This window comes from Acinonyx jubatus, chromosome B1 (genome assembly GCF_027475565.1).
Source record: "Acinonyx jubatus isolate Ajub_Pintada_27869175 chromosome B1, VMU_Ajub_asm_v1.0, whole genome shotgun sequence".
Classification (NCBI taxonomy): Eukaryota; Metazoa; Chordata; class Mammalia; order Carnivora; family Felidae; genus Acinonyx; species Acinonyx jubatus.
Genome location: NC_069382.1, coordinates 137,309,775 through 137,326,285, shown reverse-complemented (window position 1 = coordinate 137,326,285; position 16,511 = coordinate 137,309,775). Strand labels below are relative to the sequence as shown.

The following is a 16,511-nucleotide window of genomic DNA, read 5'->3' as shown; positions in this document are numbered from 1 at the left end:
GCAGTGTGAAGATGTATCTTCATACCTTCTTGGTCTTCCTGTTTTCCTTTTACTGAGATGGAACTCGAGAGAAGTTTATGCACCGGCCCTAGAAAAGAAAAAAAAAATCACTATTGAAATATTAAAGCAATTATAAAAAGGCATAAGAATACCTAGTTTTCCTACCATGACATAATAGACAATTACCCAAGAACACGTCAATGTTAAGATGAACCGTTAAGTCATGTTTTTTTCCCTTGGGTCAAAGCATGGTGGTGGTTCATTCAGATCTTTTCTGGAGCAAGTTCACCTACACAACCGTATGGTAAAACTAGAGTGGAAAGAACTCTATGTAAAACAGAACTATGTTATTGCTATTTAAAGTATAGCATTACTATCTTAGCAATAAAAATATCAAAGCCAAACCCTATGTTTCTTTCTATAATGGATTTAAATGAAAGTATTTCTTTATGCAATCTGGTGCTTTTAAAACTGATATAAAAATGGTGCTTCTAAAATGTATATATGAAGAATGCACTTGAGAAGTAGTAAGAGACGGAGGATAAGGAGTCAGGGAGAAAGGGAAGAGATGGCATCTCTTTCTGTTTGCATTTTAATAACAGGCTTTTGCCAAAGACAGTAGAAAACTCATCCTCTGTTGTTGACCATTTCTCTGTGTGCAACTACACACCATCATTATGTGTTCTTAACAAAGGGCGACTATTTGCATTCCACATTTTCTTTGCTTTCTCTTTTTTTCTTTTTGAGAAAGCACCTGTGTGCACGTGCATGAGCCAGGGAGGGGCAGAAGGAGAGGAGGAGACAGCATCTCATGCAGGCTCCATGCCCGGTGCAGAGCCCAACTTAGGGCTTGATCTCATGAGAATGAGAGCATGACTGAGCAGAAATCAAGAGTCAGACACTCAACTGCCTGAGCCACCCAGGCACCACTACTTTCCACGTTTCAGAGACTGTCATCCCAATTTCTTAGCATTTCAAGGAAGGTTATGGAGACACATTGTTTCCTATGTAATTGTAAATAATCCAAGAATTATTTGAAAACAAAGTTTTAAATTATTGATAAAGGATCTCCTCTTTTGGTCTCCTGGGTACAGCCATGGTGATACTCTGTACGACATAAACCACATCCAGATTTCTCAACAGGCCAAAAGCTAAGCATACTGCTTTTTTCTAGTTTTGGGTAAAGATTATCATCTTACTGAGATTTTCCTATTTGTCATAATATCTGCTCTTTAACTTCAGATTTTAGAACTTCTCTTTACTTCTCTCTAAATGTGAATAGTAAGTTTGTTTTAAATATCCAATATATGGTAAGATTCAAAAAAACAACAAATATTGTTGGAGAAGACAGCTTAGAACATAAAAACAAGATTTTGGTCCATTTTCCTCTCAAAAATGTTTGCTCAATAAATTTAGAAATTTCAGAAATTAATGAAAAAAGAGAAAGCATAAAAGCAAACTTGTTTCCATCAGCTTTTGCCTAAAAGGCAGACAGTCATCAAAAATTATACATCTTCTAAACAATTTTGGAGGCAACATTATTACAACTGTCAATTTTATTACCTACTTTGTACCTAGTGTCTACAAATAATAGCTGTGCAAATGAGAGTGGGAGAAAAGCAGAGAGAAGACCCTTTTAGAATGAGGTCAAAATTCCTTGGTCATAGGTCATGGACACAGACTGTATTTTTGTACTGTCTAGAACCTTCAAACAAGAACTTTAGGATGAATATTAAGTGAAAAGATGCTCTTCTCCAGATTAACTAAGTATGACACCAAAAGCCATGGGAACATTGAAAACATTATTTTCATTACACATCCCTTTTCTAAACATTTTTTAAGGGGGAGAGGTAGAAAAAAATGACATGATTAATAAATGTTTGAGCAAAGCAATAAAACAGTGCTTCTAAGCCATGATAGTGTAACTTCATGTGCAATAAGATATAGTTCTGAACTATGCATATTAAAACAGTGATGGACTGTTTTTTTTTAATAAAAATATTATCTTCTGGAGCCTTTTGGATTGTATGTCCTGTACAATGTCACTGCAGTATCTAACATAGATCCAACTTGTAATAAATACTCACTTAGAAACAAATGAATGGATGACGAACATAAAAATGAATGAATACATAATAACCAGACCTCAAAAATAGGAAGACAGAAGAAACATAAATTTGAAAGAGAAAAAGGATTACAAAGGAGAAAAATACAGCAGTGGAGAAGGAGAGAAGAAAATACAGAGATACTGGAAGAGATTAGCCCTAAAAAGGGAAAAATAAAAATGATAACCAAGAAAAAAAAAACTATTGGCCAGAAAGGAATTTTTATTCAGTATTACATCAGGGATCTTACTCCTAGGGGAATCTGTTGACTACTCACTCTGGGAGTCACCTCCAGCTACCAACTATGACAAAGTTTTCAATGTTCCTATAGATCACCTTGTTTACTCATCTCTAGGTTGTATTTACAGTTAACATCCTGTTTGAATCCATCTGAATGCAATTCTACTCAAGAGTGCATGGTTTGGGGCGCCTGGGTGGCTCAGTTGGTTAAACGTCTGACTTCGGCTCAGGTCATGATCTCGCAGTCCGTGAGTTCGAGCCCCGCATCAGGCTCTATGCTGACAGCTCAGAGCCTGGAGCCTGCTTCAGATTCTGTGTCTCCCTCTCTCTCTGACCCTCCTCTGTTTATGCTCTGTCTCTTTCTGTCTCAAAAATAAATAAACGTTAAAAAAAATTAAAAAAAAGAGTGCATGGTCATGATGCAAGCCAATGATGAATACATCTTACAACCCATAGTCAGCATTTCATTTTTATGATACACATTTCTAAGAGTTTCCATGAAATGCCTGTTCAACCACTTACACACAGCCTATCTGAAGTTCTATGCATGCTGGGATTGATTATATTTAAATAATAATACAGGAAAGCTATTCAATTTTCATACCACATCGATCTTTCTAACCATATGCCTGGTATCTAGAGGTACGTATTTCTCTATTCAATGAACAACGTAGAATATTTTACCTCTGGCACTAATGGCAATAACTTTGGAATCCTGTCTCTCCAGATCAGTTGGCAAAATTATCTCCAACTGGGAGGGAACTTCTAAGTGAAATGCCAGCCATGTATTTCTCTGTCAGGTTTTATACTGTAGTCCATGTAGTCCATTGTAGGTGCCTCAGGGGTCACCATGGCTGGCACGGTGCACAAGAAGGGAATGAGGTGGCACACTACAAGCCCCTCAATACTCATTTGGCTCAAGGAAGTCCATCTCACCTACCTTTAAAATTGCAATTCACTACAAGATTTTGTTTCTATTTGTATTAAAATGAATTTTGATAACTATTATTCAAGATATTCATGCTTATGTTAAGGCAGGTCACCAATAAGCTACTTATATATCTGGACTTTGGTTTCTTTATTCTTCTTTAGACATGCCTTCCTAGATCTATGACACCATTACAGCATTATTCCCTTGACTTTTGGTCATAGGAACAGCCCAGATGACTTCTGGTCATATAAAGAGAATTTTATATTTTGGAAAATTGCTATTGAGAACACAGATATTAAGGGATCAAGTCTTGAAATTAAGAGCTAACTAGGATAAAGCTTGTCACTTCTGGTAAGTTTATGTGCTACCCTTACATAATGGCAACTATATAACTCAGCCTTTCTGTTTGTAATTTGGCTTTCAAAAAATGCAGGCACATGATGTTCCAGAAGCTATGACCGCCCTTAGCGTTCATTTTCTAGTGTGACTATATAGTGTGACTTTCTAGTGTCCATATAGTGTGACTATATTTTTATTCTGTAGTTTGATGGTATGTTTTTTTCTTATGATTTCTTTAGAAGTAGACCAGGTATAAGTAAATTTAAACTAATATGTATTTCTTTCTTAATTTTCAACTTTCGTACACATAAAGATTCCATATTCAGGTAAACCTTCAAAACCTTCCAACAAATGAATTGCCTCAACCTCTATCTTATACCAAAAGACAATATCATGTTTACTTCCCTTCTTTGTTGCTTTTTCTTATTCTGGTGGGACCTAATGAAGTATTCTGCAGACAGTTGATGTCAAATGATTATTAATTTGAACTTAATCTTAGTTAACTTAGATAATTAATATGAACTTGAAGTTTATACTTGTAATCATATTAAAACTATACTATTCTTCATAAAATCCCAAAAGTTCTACAAGAATAAATATCCTACGTCTAAAGATTGAAAGCTTAACTTTGTTTTCTTTGGCTTCTAAAAAAATAAGCACAATATGATTCTTTATAAACTTGAAATACATTAACATCTCAACTCATCTATTAGAATAGAACTCTATGCAGAAGATTTACTGCATTATCCACTTTCCGTCCACCTGAGAAGGAACAGAATGTACCAAGGATAAATCACAAATAAAACTCTGGTCACAAAGTCTAAATTCACAATTAGAATCTGTCATCTTTAACATCACTTAAGTGATTTTCAGGCATTTAACAAGTATCTATTAGAGTAAGAATTTCATTGACATTTCTCCAGAAATCCTTGTTGGAAATATCTTCTTTTGGGTCTCTTAATAAGTGGGAAAGGGAAATTGATGCCCCAAATAAAAATATCTGGTGTTGTTACTGCTCTACAGTTAAGTAAACCAAGAGATGAAAACAAGATAATAGTCGAAACTGACATATTTGCTGTTGGTTAAGTATATAGACCCTAACTCTTTCGCAATATTTGAAAACTGATTTCACCTATTCATTTTCACTGTAGCCAGTAAGAGTAGCGTTAGCCAGAGCAAGTGCCATGTTTCCCATCTTTTTCAGCATTAAAATTCTGCTGGCATTAATGCTAGTGAACTCCTTTACTAGCTATCTGCACAGGATATATTTCACTGCTATAACTGTTATAGTATTATGCTCACCTCATAAATATCCATTGACAAGCTGAAGCATACAACTGCACTTTAGTTTAGACTTTTCAAACACAGATAGCTGATTTATTTATATCTCCACTTCTAAATGTACTAAACCTTCGTGCTTTGTGCAACAGTAAACAGTGATTCAAATTTAAAATTGTATACAAAGCGTGGGTACATATAGAAATAGACGCAAAACAATTCAAGAGGTCCAGAAAATCATGATTATCAGGAAAGAATGTCGACTTGACACAATAGGCTCTTTGGGCAGAGATTTTCTGAAGCAACTGAAGGTACAAGACTGAAGAGAGGGCACATACTATCATCTTTCTCCTATATATGCAACAGAGATCTATCTATGTATGAGATATATATCAAGAGAGCAATTCATATATATAAACACATAAAATTTTACATCATATATATATATGAGTATACACACACACACACACACACACACACACACATATAGGAGAGAATCCTTACTATCCTCTGCTCAAACCAAAAGTGCAAGATTTTGAGCTGAAATATAAATTACACATACTGTCTTGTAATGGAAGTTCAACCTATAAAAATCTCATTTATAGTTAGAGACCACACACCATATGGATATTCAGTAGATGTCATGAAGTGAAGTGCTGAGTTTGCTTGACAAATTTACTTTCAAATGCTTTTTTCCCCTTTTCTTTCTGTTATGGCACCTGAAAAATTTTAGTGACTCTATACGCCCTGCTAACATTTACTTTGCAAATATTCAGGTCTCTTAATTTTTCTTTATACACACACACACACACACACACACACACACACACGTACACAAACACACACATACATATGTAAAACTTTGATGGTTTTCCAAAAACACTGTTGGCAATACGTTCTTGGGCCTCATGATACATTGTAATGGGAAGAAGATGCCCAGTAGAATTATTTATGTAAAATCAGAATTCCATACGTTGTTTTAGTTGGATACATTGTAAGTAGTGTAGGAATAATTTTCTTCTTTCTAATCTCAATTAGAGTACTATTTGTATCTTAGGTCTTAAACCAATAGTAAAAAAATAACTACTTAAAAATATAACTTAAAGCTATAGAAAAACAGAATATAAGTTCTGTACATGCACAGTGTAACATTATGGGTATGTAACAAAACTGAAAAATACCCAAATACCCATCAGTAAGAGACAAGATGAATAAACTATAAGATACAGATAGATAATAGAATATTATAAATCATATACAGCTGTTAAAAAGAATGGAGGAGATGTCTTTATACTACTATAGAATAATGGCCAGGGTCTATTAATGGAAAAAAAGCAAGCTGCATATAGCATATACATTATGCTATATTTTATGTTACAAAGAAGAAAAATACACTAGAATTGCTACATACTTATATTTTCAAATGGAAATTAAAAGCCAATATTTGCTTTGAAAATAAAAGCAGTTATTGATAGGTGGAAGAGGGGACTCAGGTTGGGACCAGGATGAGGGTGTAAAGGAGATCTTTGAACAGATCTTGTTATATACTATCAAATGCAATCATAAATACATACATTTGCAAAAACATTCAATAGAAAAGAAATCCCTACAAACTAAAATAGGCTTCACTAAGTGCAAGTCAGAACTCTGCCAAAAACTGAGGACATGGCAGAAAAGCTAAGGGAAATCCCTCCATAGTACAAGAAGTTTTCCCTGAGAACAAGAATGTAGTCAACTAAAAGATGGGAGAAAGGCAGGAAGGAATAGGAATCTTTCCCTCTCCAAAGGGACCTTCCTCCAGGGAAAGGAAGCAGCTCACTGAAGGTTTGTGGAATGGCAAGAGTGATGAGAAAAATAACCCTGAGGCACCTGGGCCTTAGCAGCCAACTGAAAGCTTGAGAGCAGGAGAACTGAGAAAAATCCCTCCAAGATTCAGGAGGCTTTCTGAGAGTGCAAATCACTGGTCAGTTAAAGGCTATAAGCAGGAATCAATATGGAAGCTGGTCTCTCAAGATACAGAAAGTTGCAGAGGATGTGAGTGAGGGGATGTGATACTGGCAGCTGGAGAGCGAAGAAAACTCTCCTGCTACCCACAAAGCTCACAGGTGGGCTGTAAAGCAGAGAGAGAGAGAGAGAGACAGAGAGAGAGAGAGAGACAGAGAGAGAGAGACAGAGAGAGAGAGAGAGAGAGAGAGAGAGAGCGCGCGCTCTGATGAAAAGAAATCCCTGATCCTGCCCTCAAAATGTTTTAAGCCAATAGGGAAATAAAAATAACTTAAATCGCAACAAATCGTGACCCAGCTCAGCTACAGATTAGCAACATGACAGAGGAAGTGATAGCTATGTTTCTAGAGGTAAATATTATCCAGTGTCTATTTTTATGTACAGTGCCCAGCATAAAATAAGAAATTATAGTATACACAAAGAAGTAGGAAAACATGACCCATAATTACTGGAAAACACAGTCAATATAGAGAAATATGCAGCCAAAAGATACAAACTTTAAAATAACTATGATAAAAATATTAAAATTTCTAGTGAGAAAGATAGGTAGCATGTATAAAAATGTGGTAAGTTTCAGCAGAAACTATAAATAAGAATGAAATGGAAAAGCTAGAGAGAAAACTGTAATATCAGAATAATGCTTTTGATTTGTGTAAAATAGACAACACAGCAGAAGAAAAGCTTACTGAACTTGAAGGTAGGGGAATAGAAATTGTTCCCACTGAAAAACAAAGAAAGAAAATAACTAAAGAGAATCTGAGATTTGTGGGGACACATCTAATGGATTAATGAGTAATTGGTGTCCCAGAAGTAGAGGAGAAATAATGGACAAGAAAAACTTGAAAAAATAATGGCTGAGAACATCCTAGAATTCATGAAAGGCATAAACCTACAGATCAAAGAAACTTAGTGATGCTCAAGCAGGATTAAAACACAGAAAAATATATCAGGGAACAAATAGTAAAAGTCATGAAAACCAAAGAATATCATAAAAACATACTTCTCTGTACCTCATCACCCTTCCTAGACATTACATACAAAGAAAACACAAGCAGGACAGCCAACTTTCTATCAACAGTGGAGGACACAAGACAATGGAATTCCCCAAAATATGCTAAATGGTGTTAAGGGAAGGTAAATCAACCTATATTTCCATATCCAGAGAAAATACCCTTCAAAAATGTAGGCAAAATAAAAACATTTTAAGATTATCTACAATAGACTTCAAAGATAACAAGTGCTAAAAGTTCTTGAAACTAAAGTAAAAGACACTAGATGGAAGCCTAGAGTTGCAGGAAGAAATAAAGAAAAACAGAGGAGGAAATATGTGAACAAACAAGAAATACAAATATAGAAAAGAAATGAAAAATCTTTACGACACCCATTGATTACTTAAAGTAAAAAAAATCCTATTATTGAATTCCTAACATATGTAGAAATACAATATATGACAACAAAAGCACACAGAGTTAGAGGGGGAAATGTGAATTAGGTCACTGTAATGTTTATATATTGGTCTTAAACTGCTATATTATGTGCTAATGTATTGTGAAAAATTCTAAAAGCAAATTGTTATTTCTAGAACAACCACAAAAAAAACAGCACAAAAATCTACTTAAGAGAGGAGATGAAATGGATTACAAAACGACTACGTTAGCACAAAGAGGGCAGAAAAGGAGAAACGGAATGAAGAATGGATAGAACAAATAGAAATCAAATACGTGGATGTAAGAACTGGACGCAAACTGAAACAAATGAATTGGATACACAAGTACATCCAGAAAATAAGTATTTCAAGTGACTAAAACAGTATTTTGCCTGTATACCAACAACAGAATATAATCCAAAGACAAATATGGCAGCAAAGAAATGTTTTATTTCATTAATCAATCTTAATTTTACGAACAGTACTTTATTATTAATTTGTAGGTATGTATCTGGTAGGTTAAAGCAAATAAGTAAATACTTCAGTACTGTTAAGGCCAAGATTTTTCATGTAAGGTAAAAGAGATACAAGTATAAATTTTTAAAAATATTCAGTAAGAGCTCTTAATGCTAAGTTAGAATTGAAAATATACCATAATAAATTCATGATATTTTTCAAAACTATTCAATTTTCTAGCTTTATGTTCTGAAATGCTTAGAAGCAAGACAGCCCAATAACAATTAGCACCCTAATATTCAAAATGTGTTCTCTAAATACCATTATCTACTAAAAACATCTTGGGCTCTTTGGAGTTGAATGGTTTATGTCAGTTTTTTTTTTTTTTAGAAATTTTTTTAATGTTTATTTATTTTCGAGAGATAGACAGAGTGCAAACAGGGGAGGGGCAGAAAGAGAGGGAGACACAGAACCCAAAGCAGGCTCCATGCTCTGGGGTGTCAGCACAGAGCCCAATGTGGGGCTTGAACTCATGAACTGTGAGATCGTGACCTGAGCTGAAGTTGGATGCTTAACAGACTGAGCCACCCAGGCGCCCTGGTTTATTCCAGTCTTAAAACCAAAATGTAAAAGATGAATCTGGGACACATTATGCCAAAATAAAATAAATTTATTAAACACTAATGTGGGCCATGTTACAAATATATAATAATCAATATGATGGATCAGACTCTTACAACCTGCTTTCTCTGATCTATCCTGGCTACCTAATAGAAATTGATGTGATGCATTATAAAGTGCACAGCACCACTTGTGAAGAATCCATGCCGAAAGAAAAATATAAATCTGAATCAGAGTAAGGGGGTACAGAGTATCAGTATATATCAGTCTGTGTGGGGGACCACTGCTGGAGAAGTTGTAATTGTTTAAAAAATGTTGAGGTAGCTCTTGAGCAGAGATTCAAAGGAAGTCAATGAGACTGTGACTATCTGTGGAAGAGTAATTCTGTTAGAGAAACCAATTGCAAAGACCTTGGGGTAAAACACCTCTGGCATATCTATAGACAAGTAAACCAGTGTGGCAGGAGTAGATTGAGCAATGGAGAAAGTGTAAGATGAAGTCAGAGAGGAAGCAGAGATCCTATCATGCGAAAGCCTTGTAGGGTACCTGTTACAAATTCTCCTTTGTAAAAGCAAAGTTACTAATTATACAAAGTTAACATCTGGATCCCTCTCATCTCTTTTACAGTAGATAGAGTTAAGCTGTTAAATGAGCTACTTTTCAAAGTTCTTAAGATTCACGCGTACCAAAATATTCTCCCTCCTTTCCCTCCCTTTCTTACACACACACACACACACACACACACACACACACACACACAATATCACAATAAAGAACTCAAATACCCACCATTATATCAAATAATGGCTAACTGAAACCTCAATCCATATTTGAATTATGCATTTAGGAAAATTTTAATTTTAAAAATCCAAATGAAAGACATATTAAATCACTACTGTTAAATTAGGTGAGAAATAGAATAAATTAATTTACTCACGGTGGAAGAATGCCATGTGAAAATACTAATTTGCACTATAATATTTCTAAACTTAAAGTTTTATGTTAATATCACAGAGCAAAAAAAATTACATGCAATTCATGGATTTTTTTCCTAGAAAATCAGGCACTGAGAAAATTTGTCTTATCAAATTGCTTTTGTCACATTTAAAAGAAATCCTGAATACTTAACACATATAAGCACTGAAAATAATCATTGAGAGATTTTCCTCATGTATATGACCCTAGGGATGTAATGATGCATCTCTGGCTAAATTAAATTTCTAAGAATTAAATCCTCACCTTTGAGACCCTGAAACAGTATGTGTTGTCCCACTCAAAAATTAATAACTAAAAATATGTTGGTGAATTCAGCCTGCACTTGAGTCACACAGATTTTTATTAGCTCTCTCTACTTAAAAGTATTCACAGTTCTTTGGGTCATTTGTCAGATAGCTAAATTCCCGGCTAATTTGAGATGAGGATTTTTCAAAGAAAACCAATTATTAAAAACTTCACTTTAAATTTTTAAATTGATATTGCATGAATAATATCAATTAAAGATACTTTATAGAAATGTACAGTTTTTAAAGCTTCACTTTGAAGAGTAATTACAGATTAGTTTCTAGAAGATTATAAATAAAAAACGTTATGAAAAATCTGCCTACCGCTTTAGCTGGAAAATTAGTTACTCTGATAATGTTTTCTTTCAGCATAGCAAATATTTATGAACTCATTCAAGGCATTCAGTCTTAATAGAAAATATATGCATGTATTCAACAAATTTATGCTTTACTTACTTTACTTATGTTTTGTCAAATTTTGGAAAAACAATTTTATTTATTTATTAAGTTTATTTACTTTGAGAGAGAGAAAGAGAGAGAGAGCACGTGCGCACAACCATGAGCGGGTGAGGGGCAGAGAGAAAGGGAGAAAGAATCCTAAGCAGGCCCTGTGCTGTCAGCATGGAATCAGACACGGGGCTTGAACTGACTAATCATGAGATCATGACCTTAGTCGAAACCAAGAGTCAGACACTTAACTGACTGAGCCACCCAGGTGCCCCTGGAAAAACAATTTTAAACAATTGCTAAGTCACTTTTATATCTACTGAGAAGATATCCAAATCCCCAAAGTCAGGACTTAATTTTGTATATATTTATTAGAGACTAATATTTAGATATATGATACGAAATGATATATGCTTTTCTATAACATTTGAGTAATGTGGATTCTGATTCTTCACATTATACCTCTACATTCTAGACTGCTAGCACAGCAGCCAAATGACTACATTTATTACTAAACTTATACCATGGAGAACAAAACTTCAAGTGGCACCTTAAATTGCATATACCAAAATTAGGCTGGTAGCAGCATGAAATCTATCCCTACTTTTATGTGCAGACACCTTTCAAACATAGCCACAGGGATTTATATTGCAAATATAGATACTACTGTGACCCAGATGTCATTTCACTGATCAGTGAGAATAAAATGGTATTTAATAGAATCCCTTGTTTACAGTTTGAAAAGAAACTAAACATGCATTAATTTGTCCCTTAATCAATACAGACATTCCTAGTCTAAATAACATATCAACTAGCTAGACTGATTTCTGAAACAACTGTGGAAGTATTAGACCCTCTCTGGAGATATAATTAATCCAACATAATTTCCCCAAACAGGAAGACTAAACTTTCAAAGTTTAAACATTTATACACATAAAAACACACAGATGCGTTCAAATAAGTGAACAAACATGATTATGATAGTGTTTCCAACTACTAATTACTCACTTGTGTGTAATAAGTTACCTCTATACACAAAGGACAGTTTGCTTATTGGTCCATAGAACTCAAAAAAGATGAAGACCTGTATATTGAAGGGTCAAGGAACAAAAAGCGATTGGCTTTATTTAATCTCCACTTGACTGTCTATGTAATTACTCAACATAAATCCCAGTAGAGTTTAGATCTATCTACAAGTATTGGGTTTAATGTTTGTACCAAACAGATGATAGATAAAAAGGTGAATAGATAGATAGGAAGATATATAGACACACTGATGTGAATATAGAGTCATTTTTCAGTTAGTTTAGAAAAACAAATTCTGATAATCTAGGCCAAAATGATTTTCTAAACCCAAAATTATATTACTAGCCCAATATCTTATCCTACTACAAAAAAATAGACTCTGGGTGATAGCAAAGTTTGTTCAGCATTGTAACAGTTCTAATTTATTTTTAAATTTAAAAAAAAAATTTTTTTTTTCAACGTTTATTTATTTTTGGGACAGAGAGAGACAGAGCATGAACGGGGGAGGGGCAGAGAGAGAGGGAGACACAGAATCGGAAACAGGCTCCAGGCTCTGAGCCATCAGCCCAGAGCCTGACGCGGGGCTCGAACTCACGGACCGCAAGATCGTGACCTGGCTGAAGTCGGATGCTTAACCGACTGCGCCACCCAGGTGCCCCTCTAATTTATTTTTGACAAAGAAATCTAAGTAATTGTTTAAGTTCTGTCTTCTTTCCTAGACTGCAAGCTCCATGTTTTTTCCCCACCACCACCATTTTGCAAATTCCTAAGACAGTGTTCACCCTACAGTTTAACTCCTTAACAATATTTGCTGAGTTAATAACTACAGGGTTTGAAATATTAAATTTAACCTATGCAGCTAATATCTCTCTGAAACATGTAACTGACATAGATATCCATATGAATACTGAGATAGTTGAATCTAGTAACACAATGATTAGCAACCTATAAAATAAAATAGTTCACTTGTCTAAACATTAAAACACAAAACAACAAAACTGTACTTCAGTTTTTGCTAACTGACTTGTAATTAAGCAATAGTGGCCATCATTCCATGGGCAAAAGTCTTTCTGGCTTATTTTGAGACATGAATATTCAAGCCGTCCTAGATGTTCCATTTCCTATACGCCAGGCCAATGGGTAGGCTTAATAGGGAGATGGCTGAACCACAGGACAGAATTGTTCTAAGCTGGGAAACAAGTAGGCATCAGAGAGGAACTGAACTTGGGTGTCAATTTTAAATGGAGAGCAGATGGTAGAAAGTGAGGTCTGTTTCATGCTTGAAACCACCAACAGAGAAGATAGAGATAAAAGTATATATTCTAAGCCCATTATGATTCTTAGATCTAAATCAACACATGCTTTGACAAGCAGGAAGCAGTCATTACAAGCAACCCAACCACATGTAAACATGTTATGAAGTAGTGAAACATTAAATCAATGCCGAGTTAATTAACTGATTTCCTGGGCATTTATTTTCCTTTATCCCTCAGTTATTCCCTGTCAAAGAAATCAATATTTGAAGAAACACGGTATTTCTTCACACAAGTGGCACACCACTTTCTATCTCTACATGTGTTAAAAAATTCCAGAGACTAAGTTATGCATCAAGGAGGGATTATTCTACATTCGTTACTAACATTATTGAATTTGAAAATAATACAACACAATTTACGCAGATTTTTCAAAATACACGTTTTTATAATACTCTCAACATTGGTGGCATTTGCTGACAAATGTGAAAGTTTAGGATTTAATGGATACGGGGCTCTTTTTATCAAAAAGAAAGATTTGGGCTTAAAAAGATTGAGAACATTCTTTAAAAGGATAAATGTAACTTGAAAAATCAATGTCAATTAATACATCTTTAACCCGCATTCCATTATTGGAGTTGTTCTTTTGGTGAGAGGGTATTAGAAAAGTATTACTTCTATGGCAGGACTCGAGCAAAGAATGTTCTTTAGAGTCAGGAAACGTGAAAGGAAGGGACAAGAAACTGCCTCTTGCAATTGCAAAACATCTAATATTCAGAAAGCTTGCTTTCTTTAAATTCAGCCTCTGGTACACTTTTTAAATATGACAACGAAAATTCACTTTCAAAACGCTGCCACTTTAAAATATCTCTTTGACTGAAACAAAAGCGAGGTAGTCATGCATCAGTACAATGCCATAATAAAAGCTGTGCCAAGCTGTCATCCTCTAACCTGGCATCCTATCATCACAAATAGAAAGGCTATGTGAGATGACAATGTAATGTGTTGCTTGAATGGCATCCCTGAGAAAAACCCAACTGCAGCAGCACGTTTGTAGATCTAAATGTGAAAGATTGGTCATTCTAAATATATATCATTGTATTTTTTCATCAAAGTCAACACCTATCTTTGGAACTCAGAGAACACTGAATGAATAAAATATTCTGTATTGGCAAACCCCAAACATGGACAATCATATCAGCATTTTTATTCTCTTCTGACAACATCAATGCACCTTGCAAAAAGAAAGCCAGATGTTCGTTCTATTTGGTGCTATTAAAAGTCTGTTGTATAGACTTGAATTATATTCACTGTTTTTTTTTTCCTAAATGACGATGGCATTGAAGCTTTTAATAATGAAGAAAACATATTTTTATGTGGATTTTTGGTACTTCTTGCTTTAAATACACAATGTAACATACATTTGAAACGGAGCATATGGAAATAAGAAAAAGAAAATCTGAATTCCAGCCTCAAATATTGGTTCAAAAGCTACTTTACAGTAGTTTCAAATCAGGCAGGTTATGGAGACTCAGAACTAACAGAAACATAATCTCTTTACTGTAATCATACTAACCTTCAGGACTTAAAGTTTCCACAGTCGATGGCTTACTATTCAGGTTCTACCGAATTTATTCATGGATTTTTAAAGATTGTATCAAGAGAATCCTTCTCCTTGTATGACTTGGGGTCATTTTGTATTGAACAATATTAAAAATAACACTTGTACAAATCAGCCAGTGAATAAATTAATTAACAGCAACCAATACTATTAGTATAACAACCTTCATCTATCCACTTAACTGCATTATCACAGATGTGGTGTCCACGAAAAAGTAAGTACTGAGCAACCAAAGTCTGACAAAGAAAATCTGACATCATTCAGGTATTCTCAAGACAAGACAAATGTTAAAGCAAGCAGTTTTCTTTGGTTGCTTTTCACTTTTATGGGAAAAAGACAAATTCTACCTAATAAAATGATCTTAGAAATTACCTTCCACCAATCAGTGTGTTCTTAAACAGTCACTTCAGTGTCCTAGGTTATTTACCTTTGGAGACCTCTACACTAAAAACTGATTCAAAATGATGGCTCTGGAGACCTTTCAAGATTGCCAAGGGTGTGCTGAATTAATAGTGATTCATATGCATTGAGTGAATCAGCCGATATTTGTGAATGAGAATCTGAATCCAATTTCTGTAAGAATTAATAATCAATTGAAGAGTCATATGTTCTTGTGCATGTTTTTGAGAAAGTTTAGTTAACCAAAATATTTCACTTACCAAAACACAGCAACTTCAATCATGTCTATGAAAACAGTTTACTCTACCATGTTGTCAATGAGATAGGAAATGTGTCTACCATGATGTCAGAAGTAAGGTTCGAGTTCTAAACCTTATTATTTTATAGACTACATGTCAGCTTCCTATCTTGAAGGTTGTGTTAGCTTATGTGAGTTGAAAGAGAAGTGAGATGGTTGCCATATTGAAGCAAATTAAGAGATATGATTTTAAGCTTAGAAAGGAAAATGAGAATTTATAAAGATCTGTAAAGACTTGCATGTGAAAGTAACTATTTTATTTTAAAAATAAATCAATTTCATCAAATGTGGAGACAGCTGAACATAACATGTCTGTAGATATTTTTAAATGAACTAAGAAATCCAACTATGTTTCTTATATGGGAAAGCTGCTATGAGGTTACCATAATTTATCAGATAAGTCTTCTATCTTTGTATTTCCATGCCAAGCAAAATGCCTGAGTTGGAAGTACACACTACCTGTTTACAAATGGGAAAAATAAGTAGAAAAGTGGAAACTAAAAAAAGCTTATCATTATCTCACTTCACATCCATGAAGACAGCTACTCTCAAAACCACAGATAAATAAATAAATAGAAAAAAAACCCACAAGTGTTGGAGAAGATGTGGAGAAATTGGAATCCTCATGCATTGTTAGGGGATGTGTAAAATGGCACAATGTGGAAGACAGTATCGTGATTCTTCAAAAAATTAAACACAGAATTGTATGTTCCAGCAATTCCACTTCTGGGAAAACTGAAAGTAGGGACCCAAAGGGGTATTGTACAGTCCTTATTGCACACTCATA

At 34.5% G+C, this 16,511-nt stretch overlaps 1 protein-coding gene across 1 annotated transcript in view; it reads right to left on the bottom strand.

The window, feature by feature from the left end:
• Positions 1-16,511, bottom strand: part of ANTXR2 (ANTXR cell adhesion molecule 2) — a 151,924-nt gene that overhangs the window by 1,819 nt on the left and 133,594 nt on the right. Inside the window, exon 17 of the mRNA XM_015074377.3 lies at positions 1-88. This exon is cut by the window's left edge and continues 1,819 nt beyond it. Within this exon, the coding sequence (XP_014929863.2) occupies positions 50-88 (39 nt within the window). The 3' untranslated portion in view covers positions 1-49. The remainder of the gene's footprint in view (positions 89-16,511) is intronic.